The following is a 22,698-nucleotide window of genomic DNA, read 5'->3' as shown; positions in this document are numbered from 1 at the left end:
ACATAGAAAACATAAGCAAAATATGACAACAAAATAAGTGATAACAACTGGAAAATATGTGATAACAACTGGAAAAATGATCATTTAGTTTCTCAACAATATGAAATTAACACATTTATTCTCCAACTATTGACTAGGAAACATAATTCCTCATGTGTGTGTTGACTTAACAAAATTAGACACCTAAAACGTCCACGTTGAATACGTAACCCACATCGTTAATTAGTCTAATTTTATTAGTCTTTGTAACACCTTTCTTCTTATCTGCCTAAATCAATTTTTAGAAGAAAGCACATACAAATACATCGCCCAAACAAGAACAACGAATCTTATATGTGCTTACACTCCATAAAGAATGGGTTATTAGAGTCTGAATTTATTTATTTATTTATTTTTATTATTTTTTAGAGTCTGAAATTTATATAACTAGAGAAGTAAAATTGATAGGTATTGAAATTGTTTCTGATTTTGTTCTTGTCTACAATTTGCCAATCTCTCTGATCCTAAGTAGGCACCAATCTGTTTGTTTCACCAATAACTTCGTTCGAAGAATTTATTTGCCTACTTAGAGGACCTTGTTTTCTTGTTTCAATCGCATATAATTGATCCTGGAAATTGTAAGATAATCATAGAGCAGATTCACAATACAAATATGAGGTGCGTAGCTCTTCCCCCTACTCGCCTTGTAGGATTTCTTTGTGAAAACAGTTACTCTGGATCATATTGGTGGCTTCAAATAACGTTTTCTCTAATAGAACAACATCTCCATTTGTTGATTTCATTTCTACAGCTGTTGGGAACTGCTTTTGCTCTGAACATGCTCTTTTAGATTGGATTGGCGTTCTTCTTACAGGGCTTTATACGTGTATGCACTATTGAAAAGAGAATGAGTGCTGGTTTCTCATAGCCCGCATGTGTTTCTGTTTACCTTGTAATAATCAAGATGATGGTCTCTCCCTGGGGAAAGAAAGTTCTATGGCTTCTGTTGCAGATTCTGAAGGAGTTACTTATATCCTTGGCAAGGTCAAAGCCGTTGAATAGACAAGCGACATGTTCAAATGAGTCGCAGAACAAGAAAAGTGACAGGAGGAAGAGGATTCTCATGTTGTGGTCAACTCAAACCAAGAGGCAGTTGAGTCTCAAGTCTCTGCAAATGATTATGTGATTACAGTAGATTTCGAAAGAAGTTTCAAGACTGAAGAACTGAGGAAAAATGAATCAGAGGAGGCCTTATTTTCAGACAAGAAAAAAGACTGAAGATGTATTGTTTCATTTTTCTTCGCCTCTCGACAGGAAAAAAAGTGGAGGGTATGAAGACGACCTGATAGAATGAATTTGACCTGGACGAGGTTTCTGCATCGAACAAGCCTATAGCAAATTCATGATTGAGAGTTCTTTCTCTATCAAGTGTTTCACTCTTCACGATCACTGGAGTAGCTGGTCACTATGCGTAAGTTTGATCCAGCTGGAGCAGAGGTTACCACTAACGATTTCAGTTCAGACAATAAATCAGCGGTGGTGAAGCAGACAAGAGCATTCAGGCTGAGGGTCACGACACGAAACTGTGCGAGAATGACCGAAGTAGCTTTTTATTGTTGGTCCAATGAATTTTCCCCAGGGGAGAAACTCTATATACAGCCCTTCTTCTCATTCATTTCCAGCAACATTATGATAACAAGTCAGGTTACATGGTCAAGTTGCATAAGGTGCTTGGAGGATTAATTATCTAAGACAATTCCTAGAGCACTTTCCATTCTTTCTCACTGATTTGCGAATGCCTTTGTTTGACAGTTCACACTAGTATCTGACTCTTGTAAGTCAGCGCAAGTATTATGTTTAAGGGTAGTGAATAAGTCACAATCCATTTTTTTCTACCGTGTTATAGAGAACTTTATTTGCATATAAACTGGCCATTTATATATTCATTTATTCTTGTTTGTAACCGTAACCACAAAACAGTGTACTGATAGTCTGATACATAGAGGACACGCCCTCGTCATATGTTAATTACTCCACAAACTAACTTTTCCAAGTTCATGTTCAAAAGTTCTTCAGAAATTCTCAAATTTTTTTTTCTTGTCACCCAAAATTCATAAAAAGAAAAGGCGTAAACAGTTAATTGTGATTCAAAACAGTTCACTATAAGCCTCATATGCTCGTCACGGTCATTGGTCTTCTTACTTTGCAGCACAAACAAACTATCTTGCCCTCGGAAACATCCCAGTGTCAAAGCTTATGCTCACTTCAGGAGAACTCTGAGAGTCCATATTCATATTTCTCCTAGACTTTTCAGATGCAAGACACTCTTTCAGTTCATTAGCAACCTGTGACATATTTGGTCGGTTTGCTGAAGAAGGATTCACGCACGACATCGCCAGTTCAAGAGCTCTCCATACGGAACGAGACTCGTAATCCCTGTGGAGGTTTGGATCTATAATACTAGTAATATCTCCTCGGTTGAGCTCAAACCCAACCCACTGAGCTATGTGAGACCTTTGACGGGATTGGTCAATCACTGGTTGGTTTGTGATCATTTCCAATAACACAATTCCAAAGCTGTACACATCACTCTTCTCACCCAGCCGACTTGTATGGTAATATCTTCAAGGCAAATTAAATGGTTATTATATATACTCTTTAATCATTGCAGAAGAAAATGAAAATTTATTATTAGCATATTGTAATTGTTGACTAATGATACTTACTCTGGATCAAGATATCCAGGTGTACCAGCAACAACAGTTGAAACATGGGTTTCACCTCCAACAGGGAAAGATCTTGAAAGGCCAAAATCGGCGATCTTAGCCTTTAACTGTTGGTCCAACAATATGTTTGTCGTTTTGATATCTCTATGTACAATTGGCGGTGTGCATCCAACATGTAGATATTCCAAACCTATTCAAAGGAGTGGTTATATTGTTAATCGGTCAGAAGAAAAGTTATACTTCCATTGTTTGAGCTTAGTACTAACCTAGTGCAGCCTCCAGAGCTATTTGCAGCCGACTGCCCCATTTGAAAATGGATCCACCACGTTTTCCTGAATGGTTTATCCTTTAGATCCTTGTGAACCTTGTAAGTTATACACATAGTCAAGCTAAATTCTGGAATCATAAGTTCAGGCGTTTACCAGATAGATGTTGTTTTAAGTCTCCATTTGGCATAAACTCATAGATAAGAGCCAAATGATCTCCTTCATCGCAATATCCAACAAGGTTCACCAAATTTGTATAGTGAACTCTTAGAAGAAGATCAACCTAATCATCCATGGAAAAGAAAAACAAGAGATAACATAAGGGTATGATGCTAATTAAGATGATCATAATATCTTTTAAGAAGATTAGGCGTATACCTCTGCCTTAAAATGCTTATAGCCTTGACTAGATGATTGAGAGAGCAATTTAACAGCTACTTGTTCGGAATCATTTAGAGTACCGTGGCACACAACACCGAATCCACCTTCGCCTACTACTGTTTGGAAATTATTTGTCATTTTCATAACCTCTGAATAAGTAAACCTTCTCTTTTTCGTCTCAATTGATGGTTTAATGTTTGGCGTAATTGGTGGACGTTGTGCAGCTATAGAAGAAACAAGTAGGGATGTAAGAAAAAAATACAATTAATTTATGTAGTTACTTGATTTGATGAGATATCTCCTGGAAATTACCTTCCACGGATGATGGCTTCTTCTTTTTGAGAACAAACACAAGAATCAACACAATAACGATTATGGCTACAGAAGCAACTGATGCAACAATTATCAGTGGAAATTTCTTCTTGGAGTCTTTTGTGCACGAACCAGAGATACAAAGCCTCGGGTTTCCTTCAACTCTGCAAGTAGACGAGTGTTGTTCAAGACATTAAATCACAAAAGGCAGTAATATATACCAGATGAATATTAAAAAATATGTGGGAGTTAAAGTTTCTTACAGTAACACTAGTCCATTTCTTTGAAGAGCTTGAGGAACGTGACCAGTACAAAAAGATTTTGGGAATACAAAAAGAAGGAGGTGTGGGTAAATATTTAGGTTTGCCAGAGCATTTCGGGAGAAAGAAAAAAGATTTATTCACCTCAATAGTGGATAGAATCAGACAGAGAGCTTCAAACTGGTCTACACGCTTTCTTTCAAGAGCTGGCAAGCTCACCATGTTGAAGGCGGTCCTCACAGCCATCCCCACGTATTCAATGTCCTGTTTCCAGCTACCGGTGAGTCTCTGCAAAAGAATCCAATCTACGCTTACTCAATTTTGGTGGGATAACTCATCAGTGAAGAAGAAGATGTGTTGGGTGGCGTGGGAAAAATTGACTAAGCCTAAAGCAGCAGGAGGCCTTGGTCTAAGAGATATTCAACTGTTCAACCAAGCGTTATTAGCAAAAGGGGCTTGGAGAATCATGACCTCACCTCACTGTCTGCTGGCACGAGTACTAACGGGGAAGTACTGCCACAAGAGAAGCTTCCTTGATGCTCCTATCCCAGCGGTTTGCTCACACGGTTGGAGATGCATTCTCTATGGAAGAGAACTACTGCGGGAGAATCTAGGGAAAGCAATAGGCAACGGTCAGTCCACAAGGGTTTGGAAAGATTCATGGATTTCATCTAACACTTAGCTACAACCTATGGGCCCAATACCTGAAGCAGCCCTTGACCTGAGAGTCTCGGACTTCCTTACTGATGACCTTCAATGGAACAAGAGCAGAATATAACAATTCCTACCGGAGTTCAGTTCGCAAATCCAATGCCTTCACCCCAGCAAGGAAGGAGCAGAAGACACCTACGTCTGGCTCAAACATGACTCGGGGGTTTATTCAACGAAATCCGGGTATAATGCAGTAACAACCCCCCCTCAGATGGTCATTCCCAGTGTTCTTGCTGCAACCAATCAACAGAACCTGGATTTTAATTGGCAAAAAGACATTTGGTCAATAAAAACGTCCCCAAAACTTCAGCTTTTCCTTTGGTCAACGGTTCAAGGAGCCTTACCTTTAGGAGTGGAACTCCAACGAAGGGGAATGAACTCTGCTGCGCTCTGCCCTCGGTGTAAAGCAGTGGAATCAGCAACACATGTTTTCTTCCACTGTCCATATGCCAAAGAAGTCTGGAGCCACATCCCTCTAGCCACCCCAGTTCACATAGCTGAGGGCGTAGACTTTAAAGGGGCATTGGTTCGCTTCAGACAAGCCCTCTGCCTCCCCCCATCAGGTGTAGTCTCACCCGTCCTCCCTTGGATCTGTTGGACTCTCTGGACAGCCCGTAATAAACTCATCTTTGAAGACAAGGTAACTCGACCTATAGAGACAGCAACAAAAGGCGTATCGGCAGCGTTAGAATGGTGTCAAGCTCAATCCACAAAGAACAGTGAAATAGTTTGTCGCTTACCTTCGAGAAGTGAACCCCGAAACGCCACGAGATCACCACCGGAGTTATCTTGTTTTGTCGATGCTGCTTGGGACGCCTCCACGAAGCGAGCAGGGCTAGCTTGCTTCTTTCCAGGTGATCGATCAGAATCACCATTCACAGGAGCACAGATGATCGCGTCGGTTAGTTCCCCTCTTTTAGCTGAATCACTAGCTCTCCGAAGAGGAATCGAGAAGGCGCTAGAAGCAGGATTCACAACGATCACTATCCTTTCCGATTGCTCAACGCTCATCCGAGCTATCACCACCAAAAGCCAGATCACAGAGCTCTACGGTGTTCTCCAGGACATCCACCGCCTCTCGTCTCGCTTTGCTACAATCGACTTCCGTCTCATCCCTCGTTCACAGAACAGGGTCGCAGACAGCCTAGCAAAACAGGCCCTTAAGGCCCAATCTCAATTATCTTCTGTTTCGTAACTTTGCCCACGGGCCTGAACTCTGTTTTTCGTTTCTTCTATTTAAAAGTTCGTCGTTCAAAAAAAAAGAGGAACGTGACCAGTAAGATCGTTCCCTCTTAGGTTTCTGTTAAAAGGAGCAATCATCATGCATAAAGACACATGACTCAAATAGAAATTGAATAAGTAATAGAAAACATGCTGAGGAACTTACATGATCACCAACGATGTCATCTGGACTAGAAACTCAGGCACCGCTCCAGTCAATTTGTTATTTGACAAGTCTCTAAAGTTTAGATTCAAATTAAAGTAAATGTCAACTAGTTTACTTCCAAGGACACAACCACTATTTTGCACTCGATCAACAATAGAAGACGCTTACAGTTTTTGTAGTAGTGTAAGGTTTTGAATACCAGCCGCTATGGTTCCAGTTAACCCGCTTGAAGACAAGTTTCTGGTGATTCAAAAGCATGACTGTTAACATAATCTAGAGATAAGTATGTTTGTGCATGCATGCGTGATCTTACGACTTACAAGGACGTTATTCTTGGAGGTGTAGAAATAGCGGTGTAGCTACAATTCAAACCGTCCCATGCATACATTTGAGGGACGCAAGGATCTCCTTGCCACTTGATTCTACTCAATCCATAGGCAGTTTCGATATCTTTGATAGCAACCACTGATGTGAAAGTTTAACATGCGAGGATTAACATATATAATAAATTGATCTTACATCTTTATAATAAATAACGTACCATCGTTTTCATCTGTTTCCGATTGTGGGAATTGGATAACCGTGTAGATCTCAAGAGCATTTAGTAGAGGAGGAAGAGTTGATTTCGAGGTTTTTATTAGCTGGTAGCTACATTTCCCTCCATCGCAAGTCTCTGGAGACTTATTCATGAAAGTATCAATCAGTAACTTTGAAGGAACAAAAGCTTCAATAGTAACAGCTCCATTCCATAACACGTCAAATTCCCTGGTATCGTTGGCATGTAAATCTTGTATCTCAGCGAAGTGGCTATACAAGTAATATTGGTCACCATGTTTTTCCGGCGTCCAACTGACTGTCAATGGCGCACTGAGATTGGAAGGTATAGCAGCGGTTGCAAGAGCCTTTTTTGGTGGAGCATAATTGTTATCATTGCTAACTTCGAGGGTGGTGAAAATCTGAGACCAACTCGTGGAAAGAAAGTTAAACCAACTACGATCGTAAGCATCATCGGGGTACCTATATGTGAAACAAATAACGTATTAGTCTTGAACATGTACCTATATGCCCTTTTGGAATATCTATACTACTACAACAAACATAAACTGATGGACAAAACTTAAACTATCTATTTAATTACAAAAATGCCACTCAAGTAATAATTTAACACAAGATTTTAAAAATATACTTAACGATTTTTAGATACACAAGATTTTAAAAATATACTGCCCAAAATATTCCTATAATAACACAGTTTTCAAAAACTGATTACAATTTAAGTAAATTAGGAATTAATTGACATGTATATATTATGCATATTAATTACACTTTTGGATACACTTTGTCTTAATCAGCTCCACAAAATATTCATAATATCAGTGACATTCTAACATACTTACTGTATCCTTAACTTATTGTTATCATATTAACTAAAAAAAGATAATACTCTTTCAAATACAATCTATATTTTTAACTAAGCATATATTAGATTAAAAATAAGTATCAGAAAACAAAATATATAAAATGGACAATGTGAATATTATTTTTATATATACTATAAAATAAATGAAAGTATGTTAATGCTTCAAATAAAATCATTAACAAAAATATAAAGCACATATAATCCTTTTATATAAATACTTCATAATAGAAAATTAAATGTCCTACGACAAAATCGTAATCTAAAAATTTAACTAACCAAATAGGATATACTTTTAAATATTTTAAATTAATGTGAAACATTTTATCGTAAAAATATTTTATGTTAATTTTAAATTAATGTGAAATATTTTATCATAAAATAGCATCCGAGACCTAATTATTTATTAATAAGAACTAAAAATGTTTTAAATACATGTAAATAATCAATTTATGTAAAATAATAAAAATTATTTATAAATATGTATTTTATGCATATTTACATTATTGCTTCTATACAAAATAAAATCTAACAAGATAAATAAATAAATATATATATATAATCGGTTAACAATATTGACTGTTGAAGACACAATAAAATTATTGTTGATATCTCCTATCAAATTGTTGTGTTTAAAGTACATATTAGAAATATTTATATTGATAAGTTTTTAAAATATATACATTCAATCATATAAAATATATTTTTGGACAATATATAAGTTAAAGATGACGCTTGCACGGATGTGCGGGTCAAAATCTAGTTGATTAAATATTTAGTATTTTAAGAAATAAATAAATGAATATGGATTCCACAACTGTTGAACCTTACTTACCGTAGTAAGCCATCTGTTTTGTTGGCATACATCCTAATGAAAAGATTCAGGGAACCTGACTCTGTGTTGTAAGAGTTATTACCCAACGGCCGTAGTTCCAAGGCTGAGATCATTGGTGTAGTTTTCCCTGTCTTAACAAGACAAATCTGCAATGAGTTTGATGTTTGGGTGTGAATAATCTCATTCACTGTACCATTCACAAACTCTTGTAAATCTATTGTTGCCCACGGATTAGGGCCTAGATGCAGATCAAATTGCGGGTAAGTGTTAAGATCATCATAATTCCCATAAACAAACCTAGCCCTGATCAAATATTTCCTGTTATTCTCAACAGGCAGATTATAGCAGTTGCGTATCCCTTCCGGGAAATATCTCAGCCTCGTGTACGGCTTCAGGTATTGACTCTCCAGATTCGCCTGGATTTTACCGATTTTGCCACTCTGTATGAACTTTGCATCAGAGGAAAACTGTAGTCCGGTTGATAGCTCATTATAAGGAGATGGTTCAGTCACAGGTAAACCACAATCCAAACTGATAAACCCTGACAAGAGACATGAACTAAAAAGTGAGAATCCAAAAAATAAAAGAATTTCAAGTACAAAATGATTGAGACACAATAGGAACAAAAAATTAGAAAGAAAGGAACAAAATAATAAGAATAACGAAGAATATATGTTACTACTTATTGTTCATTCCCAAATTTGACAAAAAAAAAATTTGTGTTCTATAATTCGTTAAAAATAGAGAAATGAGAATGAATCGTGTAAAAAATATTTTCGGTAAATGGTGTACATTTAAGGAACCAAATTTATTTGGTACATTTTAGAGCCAAAGCATTAAGAAGAAGTGGATACCTTGTTGATCCTGAGCTTGAATAAGACCAATAATAGCAAAAACTCCTAATACCAGAAACAAAGGAGTATTCATAATTGCTAAGATGTCAAAACATCACCAATGTCCGAGTTTGAGAGAAACTCAACGTATAAATAGATAAAATCTAAACGGATAAGAAAGTCAAGCCTCTGGCAACATGGCAAGATGTCCTGAGTCTGGAAATATTTAAAAAAAAATCAAGTAAACGAAAAGTAAATGTGTTTTCTATTGCAACTAACTTGACTCTAGGGACATTGGCCTGCCAATACTGTTTATAGTTTTCTTGGTAAAAAAAAAATAGGCAACTTGTTTTTCTGGAGAGAATCTGTCAATCACAGCTTGTTTAAACATTACCATCGTCAACTCATTCATGGAAAATATGGAGCAGGCCTGCCAGTACGTTAAGGAATAACAGGAGACAAAGTCTAAGAAGAACATCTTAATTCGTAATTCTATTAAGTAGAGGCTAAGTTGCTTAGCGTAATGAATTCGTTTAAGAGTAGAAATAAGTCAAATAGCTAACCGCGGTCGCGAGACCTCCTGTCAAGAGAAATTATTAGTTTCTTTTTCGGGTATCAATCAGGCTGTGGCTGTGGCCATAGCTCATTAGAACTGTTCCAAACCGCGTTGATAATCAAAGCTTATTTACGGTAGCAAATTGAGTAAAATTTATCTATGCCGTGCTCATCTATCAATCTGTACACACACTCAGCTATTTTATACACTTTTGAAATTTTCCTGGTTCAACTGACCCCCTTCATTACAAGTGGGTCCAAAGAAGCCAAAGAACAAAGTATATGATATTAAAGATAAATGTAATAAAATTAAAATGTTATCTTATGAAAACAATAATAATTCTACTTTACACTCTTTGGCTATTTTTTCAAATTATGTTGTTTCCTTATTGGTACTACAAATTGAGAACACTCAAAACTATATTTCCCCAGGAACTACTGAACTATCCAAGCTAATGTTCATTCATTGAGACTCCAACCCTTGATTGCTATTCATTCATCCTTGAGTTTTCACAAGCAATACACTCTTTTAACTCGATGATAACCTGAGACATGGTTGGTCGTTTTGAGGAAATAGGATCAGCACATGACATTGCCAACTCAAGAGCTCTCCACGCAGAATTAGTTTCATAAACCCCACCAAGGTTTGGATCCATGATCTCAGTTATATCACTTTGGTTAAGTGTAGAGCCAACCCATTCTGCTATGTTACACTCTTTAGAGATAACGGGTTGGTTTGTGATCATCTCCAATAAAACGACCCACCATAACTATAGACATCACTCTTCTCAGCCAACCGACCTGTACGATAATATCTGCAAGACAAGGAAATGGTAATATAATGATTCAGAGCAGCATGTGTGTGTATGTGAAAATAAAGATACTTACTCGGGATCAAGGTATCCAATAGTACCAGCAATTACCGTTGACTCTTGAGATTCACCTCTACTTTGGAAAGATCTTGAGAGCCCAAAATCAGCTAGTTTGGCCTTGAAATTCTCATCCAACAATATGTTGGCAGTTTTGACATCTCTATGAACCATTGGTGGTGTGCATCCAATATGTAAGTACTCCAATCCTATGAAATGGAATTATTATCAACTGGTTGCTGTAACACAACTAAAACACTATATTTCCCTAGAATTATTTTTAACTTAGTACGAACCAAGTGCTGTATCCAAAGCTATATGTAGTCTGACACTCCAGTTGATGACGGATCTACCTCTTTTTCCTGTATATTAGATCGTCAGATCCATAAATGTTTCTTGAGTTAATGCTACACGTGAAATATCTATATATAACCTGACAAATGTTGTTTCAAGTCTGCATTGGGAAGAAACTCATAAACGAGGGCTAAGTGATCGCTTTCATAGCAATACCCAACGAGGATCACCAAATTTGTATGGTGAACTCTCACAAGAAGATCAACCTAAGGTAAGACTCATGTCAAGAAAATAATGAAAGGCAAAACCATTGGTGATACTAGAAGCACATCATTATTTAGATGGGAAAATTTCAGAACTAAAATACCTCTGCTTTGAATTCTTTATAACCTTGAGCTGAAGATTTAGAGAGTACTTTAACAGCCACCTGATCAGAACCATTTACAGTACCATGATACACCATGCCGAATCCTCCTTTACCTAAAACTCTTTGGAAGTTATTTGTCATTTGTATAATCTCTGAATATGTGAATCTTTTGCTGTTTTTATTAGCAAACTTGAGCTTCACCCTTGACTTCCTCGGTTGACCTGTACATCATTATAGGGATGTTATCAATATATATACATTTTTATTTCTCTTCTTTTAATGCAACATAGCAACGGTATTCTTAGTTGATGTCTCTTTCAAATACCTTGTAGAACTGTTGACTTTTTATTTTTGAATATAAGAAAAAGAACCAATATAGCAATGACAACGGCTGCAGAAGCAACTGATGCAACAATTGGCACAACTGGTTTTTTCTTATGTGGTTTTATACATGATTCAGAGAAACAAAGCTTTGGATTTCCTTCAACGCTACGAGAAGAAAATGTTTGTACAGGACATCAGCAATTGCACAAAACAGGTTATGGATAACAACATATAAAAGTTCATAATTCAATGTGGAGAGTTTCTTACAATAGCTTTAGTCCTTCCCTTTGAAGAGCTTGCGGAATTGAACCACTGAGATTGTTCCCGCTTAAGTTTCTGTTCAAAACAACAATGATCTGAGATGGGATTTGATAAGTATAAGAGAATATGCTGAGAGAAACGTACATGACTGACAATGATTTCATGTTGCCTAGAAAGTCTGGCAGCCCTCCAGTCAAATTATTATTGGACAAGTCCCTAATGTTGAGAAAGTTTGTACAATTTATTCCAATCCATATAATACTAATCTCTCGCCTTCAGTTTAAAATGTCAATACTTACATCGTTTCTAGTTGCGTAAGATTTTGAATGGCAGCGGCTATTGTTCCAGTTAAACCACTTGAAGACAAGTTTCTAGTGAAATGTTCAAAACCACATTCAAAAGTGTTAATGATCAAGATTACTAGGAGATCTTGAAGAGTGAGGTGCGTGCATGAGTACTAGTGAACTTATGACTTACAAAGTAGTAATTCTTGGGGGCGTGGACATATTCGTGTTGGTGCAGTTTAAACCGTCCCACCTAAACTGTTGAGGGACGCATGGATCACCTTGCCAGCTGATTCGATTCAATGCATAGGTGGCTGCTATGTTTTTTATAGCACCCACTGACATACAAAAAAAAGTTTTGATCTCTTGAGTACTCTATTGGATTTATTGTTTATTTTTTTTACCAACATAGCAAAGCAAAGCATAGATCTTATATGCATAACATCGACAAGAAAGTCACATACCATCGCTTTCATCTGTTTCAGACTGTGTAAACTGAATAAGTGTGTAGAATTCAAGAGCATTAAGTAGAGGTGGAAGAGTTGATTTCTTGGTTCTTATCAGCTGGAAACTGCATTTCCCTCCAGTGCAAATTAGCGGTGACTTGCTAGAGATAGTATCTATGATTCGCCTTCTTGGAATGAATGGGCCAGACTGCTCTACTCCATTCCATAGCACGTTGAATTCCCTAGTTTCATTCGCCTGCAAGTCTTGGATCTCAGCAAAGTGAGCGTAAAAGTAATATTGATCATCAGGATAATCTGGAATCCATTCTATCGTCAATGGCGAACTGACACTGGTAGGCGTGGCAGCATTTTTTAGTACATCTTTCGGTATAGCATATTTGTTGGAATTGACCACGTCGAGATCAGTGGAAATCTGGGTCCAATTTTCCGTCTTAAAGTACGGGCTCCATACGCGATCATATATATCGCTTGAGTACCTGGAGGGTGGGAACAATGTTGTTTTTTAGCAATGGATTAATTATGTCAAGAAACAATTTCATTAATATGTTCAGTTGAATTTGACAAGCCCAATCTCCATAGCTTAAAACGATTAAAATCATGTTCCTCTTCAGAGTTAAAAGTACCAATGTTAATTATTGTAAAAACGACTTTTATCTGAATTAATTTAACATTCATTCAAAAAAAGAATATTGACTTACCTTATTTCAGAACCTGACTTGGTAAGATAATACCGATGATGACTTTTCAGGGAGCCAGATTTAGTGGTATAAGAGTCTTTTCCCATGGGCCGTAATTCCAGAGCTGATATTAGTGGTGTAGTTTCGCCAGTCTTAGCAAGACAAATCTGCAACAAGTTTGATGTTGGGATATGTAAAATATGATTCCATATACCATTCAACCATGTTCCTACATCTATCGTGGCCCATAGATTAGGTCCAAGATAGAGATCGAAAACAGGTGGACTGTCAAGACCATCGTAATTTCCATATATAAAGGAAGCTCTAATCAAATATTTACGTCCCATCTGCACATTCAGATTGTAACAGTTCCGTCTTCCATCTGGAAAGTATCTTATTGTTGCGTATGGCTTTTCTAATCTATCCATCTGAATTCTAGCAGTTTTTCCACTCTGGATGAACGTTGCGTCTGAGGAGAAGTTCAGATGGGTATAAGTCTCAATATAAGGAGACAGTTCGTCCGCAGGTAGCCCACAATCTAAACTGGTGAACTCTGTTGAGTGTTAACAGACATCATTTAAAGATTAGCCATAAAAATCAGTGCACTTCTGAGAAACCAAAACGTTTGTAAAAGATTTTGTCAAGCAAAAGAAAAAAACTTTAGTATGGGAGGATGTATATAGAAAAAGTAAGATACCTTCTTGGTCTTGAGCTTGAATAATATGAATGATGGCCAACGTTGCAAGCAGCACCAACAGAAGCCAGAAAGAACTCTCCATATTCTATTAACTCCTGAGGAAATAATGAAGAAAACTTTTACCAATGAAGAAAACCAGTGAGAGATAAATAGTGAATAAATAAGCAAAACCCAAATTGTACACTAAAATAAAAGACTGAATTTTACAAGTCAATAGTATGTTTCCACAATGTAACAAGAAGAATGAAAAGAGTAGCGAATAAACAAGCAAACCCAAATCATACACTACAAAGAAAGACTTTTTCAGGCCATTGTTGAAAATAAGTAAATGTGTTTTCTTGTGCCAGCTTCACCCAGGGAAGAAGGCAAGGGTTAAGAGGACAACAATGTACCAACATCACTATCACCAACTTACCAAGCGAATTTGGAGTAGACCCAGAAGCACGTTATGGAACAAATTTTTACATCAAAGGAGAATGAGTTGACAAGTCTGGGAGTAAATCCATTCTTTCTCACTAATTTGAGAATCATTTAGGGTTAAAGATAATCGAATAAGAACTCACAATTCATATTATTTTCCTTTGATTTTCTAGAATATTTGATTTGTGATCTTTCATGGCGTGACACTCAAGAGTAAACACATGAAAAGAAACCGATTATAGTTAAGACAATTAATGAAGAATTTTCTCTGTGTTGGACAGCTCTCACTAATTTGTGCCTCTTGTAGGTTTAACTGTAGGAAGTTGGTTGTGAAGACTCCGTGGAAATCAGAACCGGTTTTGGTCTGATTGAATGATTTGAATTTGTATTCCGGTTTAGGAGTCGGTTTAATCTTATTGTAATACATGCCGAGTCATCACTTTCATTCTCGAGAGTTTGTTACAGAGTGGGGTCCACAGCTGGAGGCCTTTTTACAGTCGTTATCTAGCGTCTGTGACAAGTTGTAGAGTGTGTGAGTTGTTCTGGAAAACAAGGTGAGAGAGAAAAGCGATAGAGAGAGAGAGATTTGTTTCTACGGGGGTGAGTGATTTCTCTTGGGGTTTTTCCGCTAATCAGAGATACTACGATGATACGGCGGCGTTAGATTCAGTGAGCTTAGTGAATTCCGAGGTGATCCTCGACCAGACGTAGAGTTGCTATTTGCGTTCGAACTGGATAACATCTTGCTGTGTTTTTTTGTGCTTTCACGATCTTGGTTCTTTTAGGTGTTTTAGATTGATCACACGAACTCGATTCATTGTTGCGATTCGATTACAAACGAACTAGATCTCGTACTGACTCGATTCCACAACATTACCAAAGGTGATTATCATCAACATTCACTGCATGACACTAGGATTTGTACATTAAGTGATTATAAGCCTCACAGTGCCGGCTCTTACCCTGTGCACAAGGCACATTTGCACAGGATCCCTAAAAAATAAATAAAATTTAGTTAAAATTTAAGGTCCAATTTTGTAGAATTTAGGGCTTTTTTTTTGCAAATTATTTTTATTGCTTCTGAAAAGTTAGAACTTGCACAAGGTCCACTCAAAAATTAAGCCGGGCCTGAAGCCTCATATGCATGCGTTTCAGATCCAAATTGAGTCATCCTATCGATCTTCACGGCGTACATGGCAAGATGTCATGAGTCTGGAAACAAAGAGTAAATATGTTTTCTATTGCAACGAACTTCACTAGGGACACTGTCCTGCCAATACGTCTGTTTATAATTTTCTTGGTAAAAAAATGGGCAACATGTTTTTCTCGAGAGAATGCAATTTTGAAAACGAAAATGTTTATTGCCTCTGTATGAGGACTATATCCTGCAGATTGTTCCTAGCTCCCTTAACAAGCAAGACGAATTACTCTGGCTCTCAGATCCTTCTGGATCATATACCTCTAAATCTGGCTATGCTGTAGCTAGGAAGGCGCTGCAGGCCCATACAACAGAGGAGTTCCCATGGAAAAAATGTGTATGGAACCTAAACACGCCTCCCAAAGTGCAAACATTTCTCTGGCGTATTATGAATGGTGCTCTGCCAGTGGGATCTGTCCTTATCACAAGAGGTCTTCGAGCTGAATCAAAATGTAAGAGGTGCGGTGAGCTTGAAACCCCTATACACCTTGCTCTTCACTGCCCCTTTGCTGCCCGTATCTGGGATCGTCTTCCTGTGCTTTTCAAACCTGATGCAGATAATGTGTCTTCCATGAGGGAATTGCTCATTAGCAACACTAGAATGGTAAACCTCCCACCTACGGGGCTTGGAAGCACTCCAATATATCCTCTGCTGTACTGGCATCTGTGGAAGGCGCGAAACATGTTGATTTTTGAGGATAGATCATGTACTGAGGCGGAGCTGGTCTTAAAAGTACTAAAGGATGCTCGTGCCTGGGAAGAAGCTTCTCAGACCAACAAGCTCTCTGTTACCCGACTCCCCTGCCAAGCGCTGGCGCGTCCGATCCCATCAGGCCTTCATTGTTTTACAGATGGAGCTTGGGACCCTAATACTGGAAACAGTGGACAAGGCTGGGTCTTCTTTGACCCCTCTGGTGTTGAGTTGAAACACCATTCTTCTAACCGACGTCACGTAGCTGCGCCCATAGTGGCAGAAGCTCTCGCGGTAAAGGCTGCTCTCTTGGATGCAGTCACTAATGATTTCTATCAGCTGAATATCTTCTCTGATTCGAAGTCTCTCATCAACCTCCTCAACTCTTCTTCATCAACAGTTTTACTTCAGAGTGTTCTGTTTGATATTAGAGCTTTGAGTGCTAGGTTTGAATCTATCTCCTTTTATTTCACCCCTCGGTTGGGTAATGTTGTCGCAGACTCCTTAGCTAAGGCTGCTTTAAGCCAGTTTGTAATATCTCCTGGTGGAGAGTAACTCTTTCTCTTTTATTAATCTAGTAGTTTGTTCAAAAAAAAAGAAAACGAAAATGTTTCTGAGAAGAAGGTGTGTGAAACGTTGTTTGTCTTGCGCTTGAACAATATAAATGATGGAACCGTCAACAAAAAGAAAACCAAAAGGCATGATTAACCTCAGTCTCTTAGCTAGAGGTTCTTAACTCATGATTTGATATTTTTTTGGTTTTTTGTCTTTTTCTACACTTTTCGGCTAAAAACAGCTTTTATATCTCTTATTTAAGAGACAGTTCTTAGCTTTTTTAGTTAAAATCTAAAAAAAAAAAACTAAAAACCATCTACTAGCTGAAGCTAAAAACCCCAGTTAAGACTTAAGAGAATAGGAATAAATGAATAATCATGCATGGTCTTGTGAAGGATAAAAAATAGGGATAATTTGCTTAAAACCAAAGAAAACTTATGATATTAGCTAAGTACCAACAACAGTAAAACTTGTAGTTTTGTTGGCATAATGGATGATATGTAATGACGAAATTAGCCTTAGAAGTTTCGGATAGAACTTGTGTCCTATAGGAAAGTACAATTAATAGGTTAGCTGAGAATATTTTATTAGATTTGCCGATATTTGGCAAAGATTTAGTATAGATTTGATTATATTAAACAAAAATACTTGTTTTCTCTCTCATTATTGTTCTTTCTTTCTTCATCTTCTTCTTCTGTTTTTTTTTTTACGTTTGCCTGATGAATCTAAACAAAATTAAAAAGATCGTGAATTCTGAGAATATTTTATTAGATTTGCCGATAAGTTTCTCTGCTTATTTCTTTAGGAGTTCATGAGTTGCGAACAGCCAAAGAAGATCATGAATTTCCTTGCTTCTTTTTCCATTTTCTTCCTCTACATAAACACTTGAGCGCATCCAACCATTCATCATCATTATCACAGTCCCGAACAAGATTATGAGTTCTCTCTACCAGAGTTCATTCTCTATCGTACAAAAAATTCCCCGGGTCATTTTTCCAACAATCAAGACGGTACCGTCTCAGAATTAGCTGGCTGTCTGGTCGTGTATATGGTTGTTATTCGTTTAGCCAGCTAATCAAATATGGACCTGGTCTACTTTACCATCCTCCACTTGATAAAAACTCAGTGACACGATGTGAACTAACACAAACAAAGATCATAGTTAGTTGTTTTATATTCTTTTCAGTGACACATAATGAACTGATCTTGCAAAACAGGTTTGGAGAGGAGCTTGAGAAGTTCTAAATAATTTGTATTGAAAATGCTAAATTTTTATTGATGATAGTTACAATAAGTTAAAAACTTCTAATATGATGTATCAAAGAGCTATGCTATGATAATATGATAATTAGACGAGTACAATATATAATGGATGTATATATTAATTCTTAGCTTGTGTATAGAGGAGTTTAGCCGGTTATAAATGATTCAAATATATTATTCTTGAAATGATGGTTATTTACATTTTAGCTTAGCCATACACATTAAAATATTGATTTGCTTATCAGTGCACAATGTGAACTAACACAAAGATCATAGTTAGTTTTCTTATATTGAGTTCAATGACACGAAGTGAATTAATCTTGTAAAACAGGTTTAGGGATGAGCTTGAGGAGGTCCAACTAGCTAATTCGTATTGAAAATGTTAAATTCGTATATTGATGATAGTTACAGTAAGTTAAAAATTTCTAATATGATATATCAAATAGTTATGCTATGATAATATGATAATTACATGGCTACAATATAGCATGGATGTATATATTAAATCTTAGCTTGTGTATAGAGGAGTTTAGCCGGTATAGATGATTCAAAAATATTATTCTTGAAAATGATGGTTATTTGCATTTTAGCTTAGCCATACATATTTGATTGAAATGAAAGGTTTTAGCCTATCTTTTTTATTAGTTGAAGTAGTGGATGGCTACAATATATCATGGACATGTAAATTAAATCTTAGATTGCGTAGACCATATTTAGCCGGTTACAAAGGATTCAAATATATCATTCCTAAAAGTGGTGGCAATTTGACTTAGCCATACATATAAAGTGATAGACAATACTTTATTTGCCAACACGGATAACAACTTGAGAATACAAACTCAGGGACACTTAACAATCTACATATGAAGAATATACATAACAAGAGTCTAATAGTAAAATAGAGAATGGTAGATGACACATAGAATTACTATTAAGAGTAAAAAATCATGTATTTTTTTAAACATAATATTAGTTTCAACAAAAGGAAATACAAAATACTTAAAAATGTTGTTAACCGGATAAAATAGGCAAACCTGAGCTAAACATAATTTTAGCCCGCAAGAAGAAAGGTTAGACGTCTAAATGACTCAGTATCACCAAAACTTGTTTTAAGTTAGGCTATGGACAACTAATTTTATATTTCCATTGCTAACACATCATTTACGTTATATGAAATATAATAGTAGCATATCAATATAAAATTAGGTAAATTACTTATTATAAGATATGATGCTTACATGTTGTTAAATGAATTTTAACATTCAAATTAGAAATATCATTTGTAATTGTATTAGAAAAACATATGACTAATTGCAAATGTTATACTACATGTAGTGTATAGCCGGCTAAAAACATTATATGTCTTTTTAAAAGATAGTATTAGCTTTAACAAAACAAAACGAAGTACTTGAAAATGTTATTTACCGGATAAAACAAGCAAATGACAGCTAAAAATAGTATTAGCTCGCAAAAACACAAGTTAGACGTCTAACAATGACTTAGTTTTAACTTATGCTGTATATGAGACTTGCTATTAATTTTGAATAAAATTTTGCATTATTAACATATTCAAGATTAATAGCAAGTAGATAAATAAGTTGTTATCTGTTATTAAATAAGTTAACCATTCAACAACAAATCTCAAAAATCTAAATTCAATGATACATGTAGAAATATTATCAAATTGTTACAGTGTTGTTAGATATGTTAATAGGTTAAGGTACATTCTTATAACAACTTTTTACATCCTCGTCATATTCCCTCACAACGTATTCTAGATATACACCATTGTTTTCCACATTCTCGGTTTTTGCTTTAAAGTTGCTAGGCTTCAAAATTGCAGTTTCACACATCAATATTACATTCTCCATCTTAACGTCTTTCATCCTCGTCAGACAAAACAATTGCGGATCTTCAGTGGCCTCATATAATGCATTTAACTTGTACCTATATAGAGGTGTATTGTTAGAGTTAAAAATAGCAGTTACTCAAAAAGTTATCCAAGTAATATTTTTGATAACGGATTTAGTGTATAAAATTCTGAAACTATTTACCTTAGCCTCGATTTCTTGCATGACCAGAGATCATGCTTAGTTTCGCAGATGAATTTTTTGGTGTGTCGTCATCTTCATCGGCATCTTCCGACTTGGTGGAAAAAATTCCAAGGCACTACCTGGATCGATTAGGTAACTTCATGCAGTTCAAGCCAGTCAGGTATGCAAATTCTCAAAGTGAAAATCTTACTAGTTTTCCGGCAAAAAAGAACCACGCCTCATGTTTCTTCGCGACCTTTAGCTGATTGGAAATGATGAATCGACCAAATCATTCTGAGAAAGAGGGCTTTTCAGGTATCTCAATAAGTTTGCCAAAGGGGAGGATCTGATGGTATCTACTTGGCGTTCGTCGGTTCTATATGGTGTCTTAAGATAGAGAATCTAGGGTTTGTTTGATGGATTGGAGATGTTTTTGAGAGGAGAGAGGTTGGGAGACTTTTTGGATTGGTTCGGATATGATGGAATAAAGAAAAAAGCTGAAAAATATTGATTTTTATAATCTTAAACAAGATAAGAGTTGTAATTTTGGTCTGACAAATCCTGTTACAAATCCTATCGTATCTTTGGGATATATTTTTCCTATACACACCGAATATGAAATATAGGGGTATAAGTGTCCTCTATAATTATCAACAGTGTCTGAAATGTGGGCTCTTGGCAGTGTGCTAAATAGCTGATAGATGGTTGGTAGGCATTCTAATTTCCCTAAAAAATAGAATGTCTAGGCTAAAAGAAAAACTTTCTCTTTACCAGAAAAAGAAAAAGAAGACTTTCCATAGAAATACTCCAATTAAATTTCATAAAGTTTTTTATACCCAATGTTAATACTCAAACTAATTACCGGCAGCAAAAAGAAATCCATTAAACTATGTTAATTTTAATCAAAAATAATAATAAGTTTCATACAAAACTTAAAAAATCTTAAAAATTCAAAAACAAATCTTAAAAAATTTCAAACTTTATTGGAAATTCTAAGAATAAAAGTAACTAAATTTAGGATAATATTTTATATTTTTTAAAAAATATTAATTATGAAGAAAGTAAATAAATTATTTTTAAACTTAAAATATAAAATAAAATTGAACTTCTTAAGATTTTCTTTTTGATTTTAGAGATTGTCTAAGTTTTGTTTGAAACTTATTATTAAAATGAGCATACTTTTGGTATTAAAATGTGCCCATTTTTAAAAGTAATTTTATTAAAACGAGCAAAATAATTAGTCTGAGATATTAAATTGGGTAAAATAAATTTTGGGTATTAAAAAGTTTAACGAGATTTAGTTGAGGTATTTTTATGGAATTTTTTCAGAGAATTTGTGAAGTCAAATTATACATTTACAAGTTTAATAAGCAGTTTTCTTAAAACTATTTTACTCTTAAATCATTGTTTTATTGATTTCATATCTATCTTATTAAAACTCAAGTACAGAATTGGAGTGTTTGGAGACTTGAATAGGATTATTAAAAAATTTGGAGTGTTTGAAAACATGGATTGTAGTCTTTTTTTTTAAAAAAAAATTGTTTGAAAACAAGGATAGTAGTATTAAGAAAAAAAGTAATGGGCTTATGTTTTTTTAAAAAATTGAAAATTCATCATATTATCATATTATAAGAAACTATCTATCTAGGCCAGTTTTAAAATATACCAAAATGGGTCAATCTAATTGCCTAAATTTTTTCTTTTCTAAACTAACCATAAAACAAAATTTAAACTTTATATACATATTTCAAATCAAAATAATAATGCAAAGTTGATTTATATCAAAAATTGATTCAAAAAGATACATATATTCAAAAATGGATTTTTACTAAACTATTTTTCAATAACCATTATAAAAAAATATTGTCAATATATAAAAGAAAAATACAATACAAAGCCCAATTTGAAATACCAACTCAAATTATGGTTTTTATATTTCATATTAAGTTTTAAAATATAATATATGTTATTATTTATATGATGGTATGTATAAAATACTATTAATTATATGATTACTTATGTGATGGTACATATAAAATACGATTAATTATATGATGACAAAATACGATATATAATAATGACTAGGGATGGGCTTTTGGGTACCCATACGGGTTTGGTTCTGATCGGTTTGCATTTCGGGTTTTCGGGGTCAAAGATTTCAGCCTTATTAGAATGTTTCTAAATTTTGGTTTGAGTTCGATTCAGAACTTTGCGGGTTTGGTTTGGGTTTGGATAACTAATTTAAATTATTTTTAAAGTTTTAAATCATTATAGATTTTAAATTTCTCAAAATTTATAAATAAAATAATATATTACGTATAATTTTGAATAACATATGTCAGAATACCTAAGCTTAACATATCAATTGGCTTGATTTAAAATTTTGGATACGAAATCAATAATTATTTTATGTATTTTTGGTGATTTGAGCATACTTTAACTATTTCAGATATTTACTTTTGACTATCTATATATTATTTCAAGTATTTAAACCAATTTAAAACTATCATTCTTGATGTTTTATATACGTTAAATCTAAAAATAATATATATATATAAGTATATAAATCCATTTTAGATAAATTTGGGTACCCGAATACTTCGGTTCGGATCAGATTCGGTTCTCTAAATAACAAA

General features: G+C 35.2%; 3 protein-coding genes and 1 pseudogene across 3 annotated transcripts; all 4 read right to left on the bottom strand.

The window, feature by feature from the left end:
• Positions 1–2,033: 2,033 nt before the first annotated feature.
• Positions 2,034–3,557, bottom strand: LOC103845386 (probable LRR receptor-like serine/threonine-protein kinase PAM74). Its single transcript, XM_033282100.1, has 5 exons — positions 3,350–3,557; positions 3,128–3,254; positions 2,972–3,037; positions 2,706–2,895; positions 2,034–2,601 (listed from the first exon to the last, which is right to left on the bottom strand). Exons 1-5 carry the CDS (start codon positions 3,494–3,496, stop codon positions 2,199–2,201), a joined length of 933 nt encoding a protein of 310 aa, XP_033137991.1. The 5' UTR covers positions 3,497–3,557; the 3' UTR covers positions 2,034–2,198.
• A 1,567-nt stretch (positions 3,558–5,124) lies between these two features.
• Positions 5,125–7,665, bottom strand: LOC117129326 (probable LRR receptor-like serine/threonine-protein kinase PAM74). The gene is made up of 8 exons (XM_033282911.1): positions 7,661–7,665; positions 6,564–7,039; positions 6,343–6,487; positions 6,191–6,262; positions 6,023–6,094; positions 5,910–5,935; positions 5,376–5,651; positions 5,125–5,285 (listed from the first exon to the last, which is right to left on the bottom strand). Exons 1-8 carry the CDS (start codon positions 7,663–7,665, stop codon positions 5,125–5,127), a joined length of 1,233 nt encoding a protein of 410 aa, XP_033138802.1.
• A 555-nt stretch (positions 7,666–8,220) lies between these two features.
• Positions 8,221–9,402, bottom strand: LOC117129325 (probable LRR receptor-like serine/threonine-protein kinase PAM74). The gene is made up of 3 exons (XM_033282910.1): positions 9,387–9,402; positions 9,129–9,138; positions 8,221–8,955 (listed from the first exon to the last, which is right to left on the bottom strand). Exons 1-3 carry the CDS (start codon positions 9,400–9,402, stop codon positions 8,271–8,273), a joined length of 711 nt encoding a protein of 236 aa, XP_033138801.1. The 3' UTR covers positions 8,221–8,270.
• Positions 9,403–9,933: 531 nt separating this feature from the next.
• On the bottom strand, positions 9,934–14,221 carry LOC103845387 (annotated as a pseudogene).
• Between the last annotated feature and the right edge of the window lie 8,477 nt (positions 14,222–22,698).

The sequence above is a fragment of the Brassica rapa genome, chromosome A10 (assembly GCF_000309985.2).
Source record: "Brassica rapa cultivar Chiifu-401-42 chromosome A10, CAAS_Brap_v3.01, whole genome shotgun sequence".
In the NCBI taxonomy this organism is placed as follows: Eukaryota; Viridiplantae; Streptophyta; class Magnoliopsida; order Brassicales; family Brassicaceae; genus Brassica; species Brassica rapa.
Note: the sequence above shows the minus strand (reverse complement) of the source record. Positions and strands in the feature narration are given on the sequence as shown.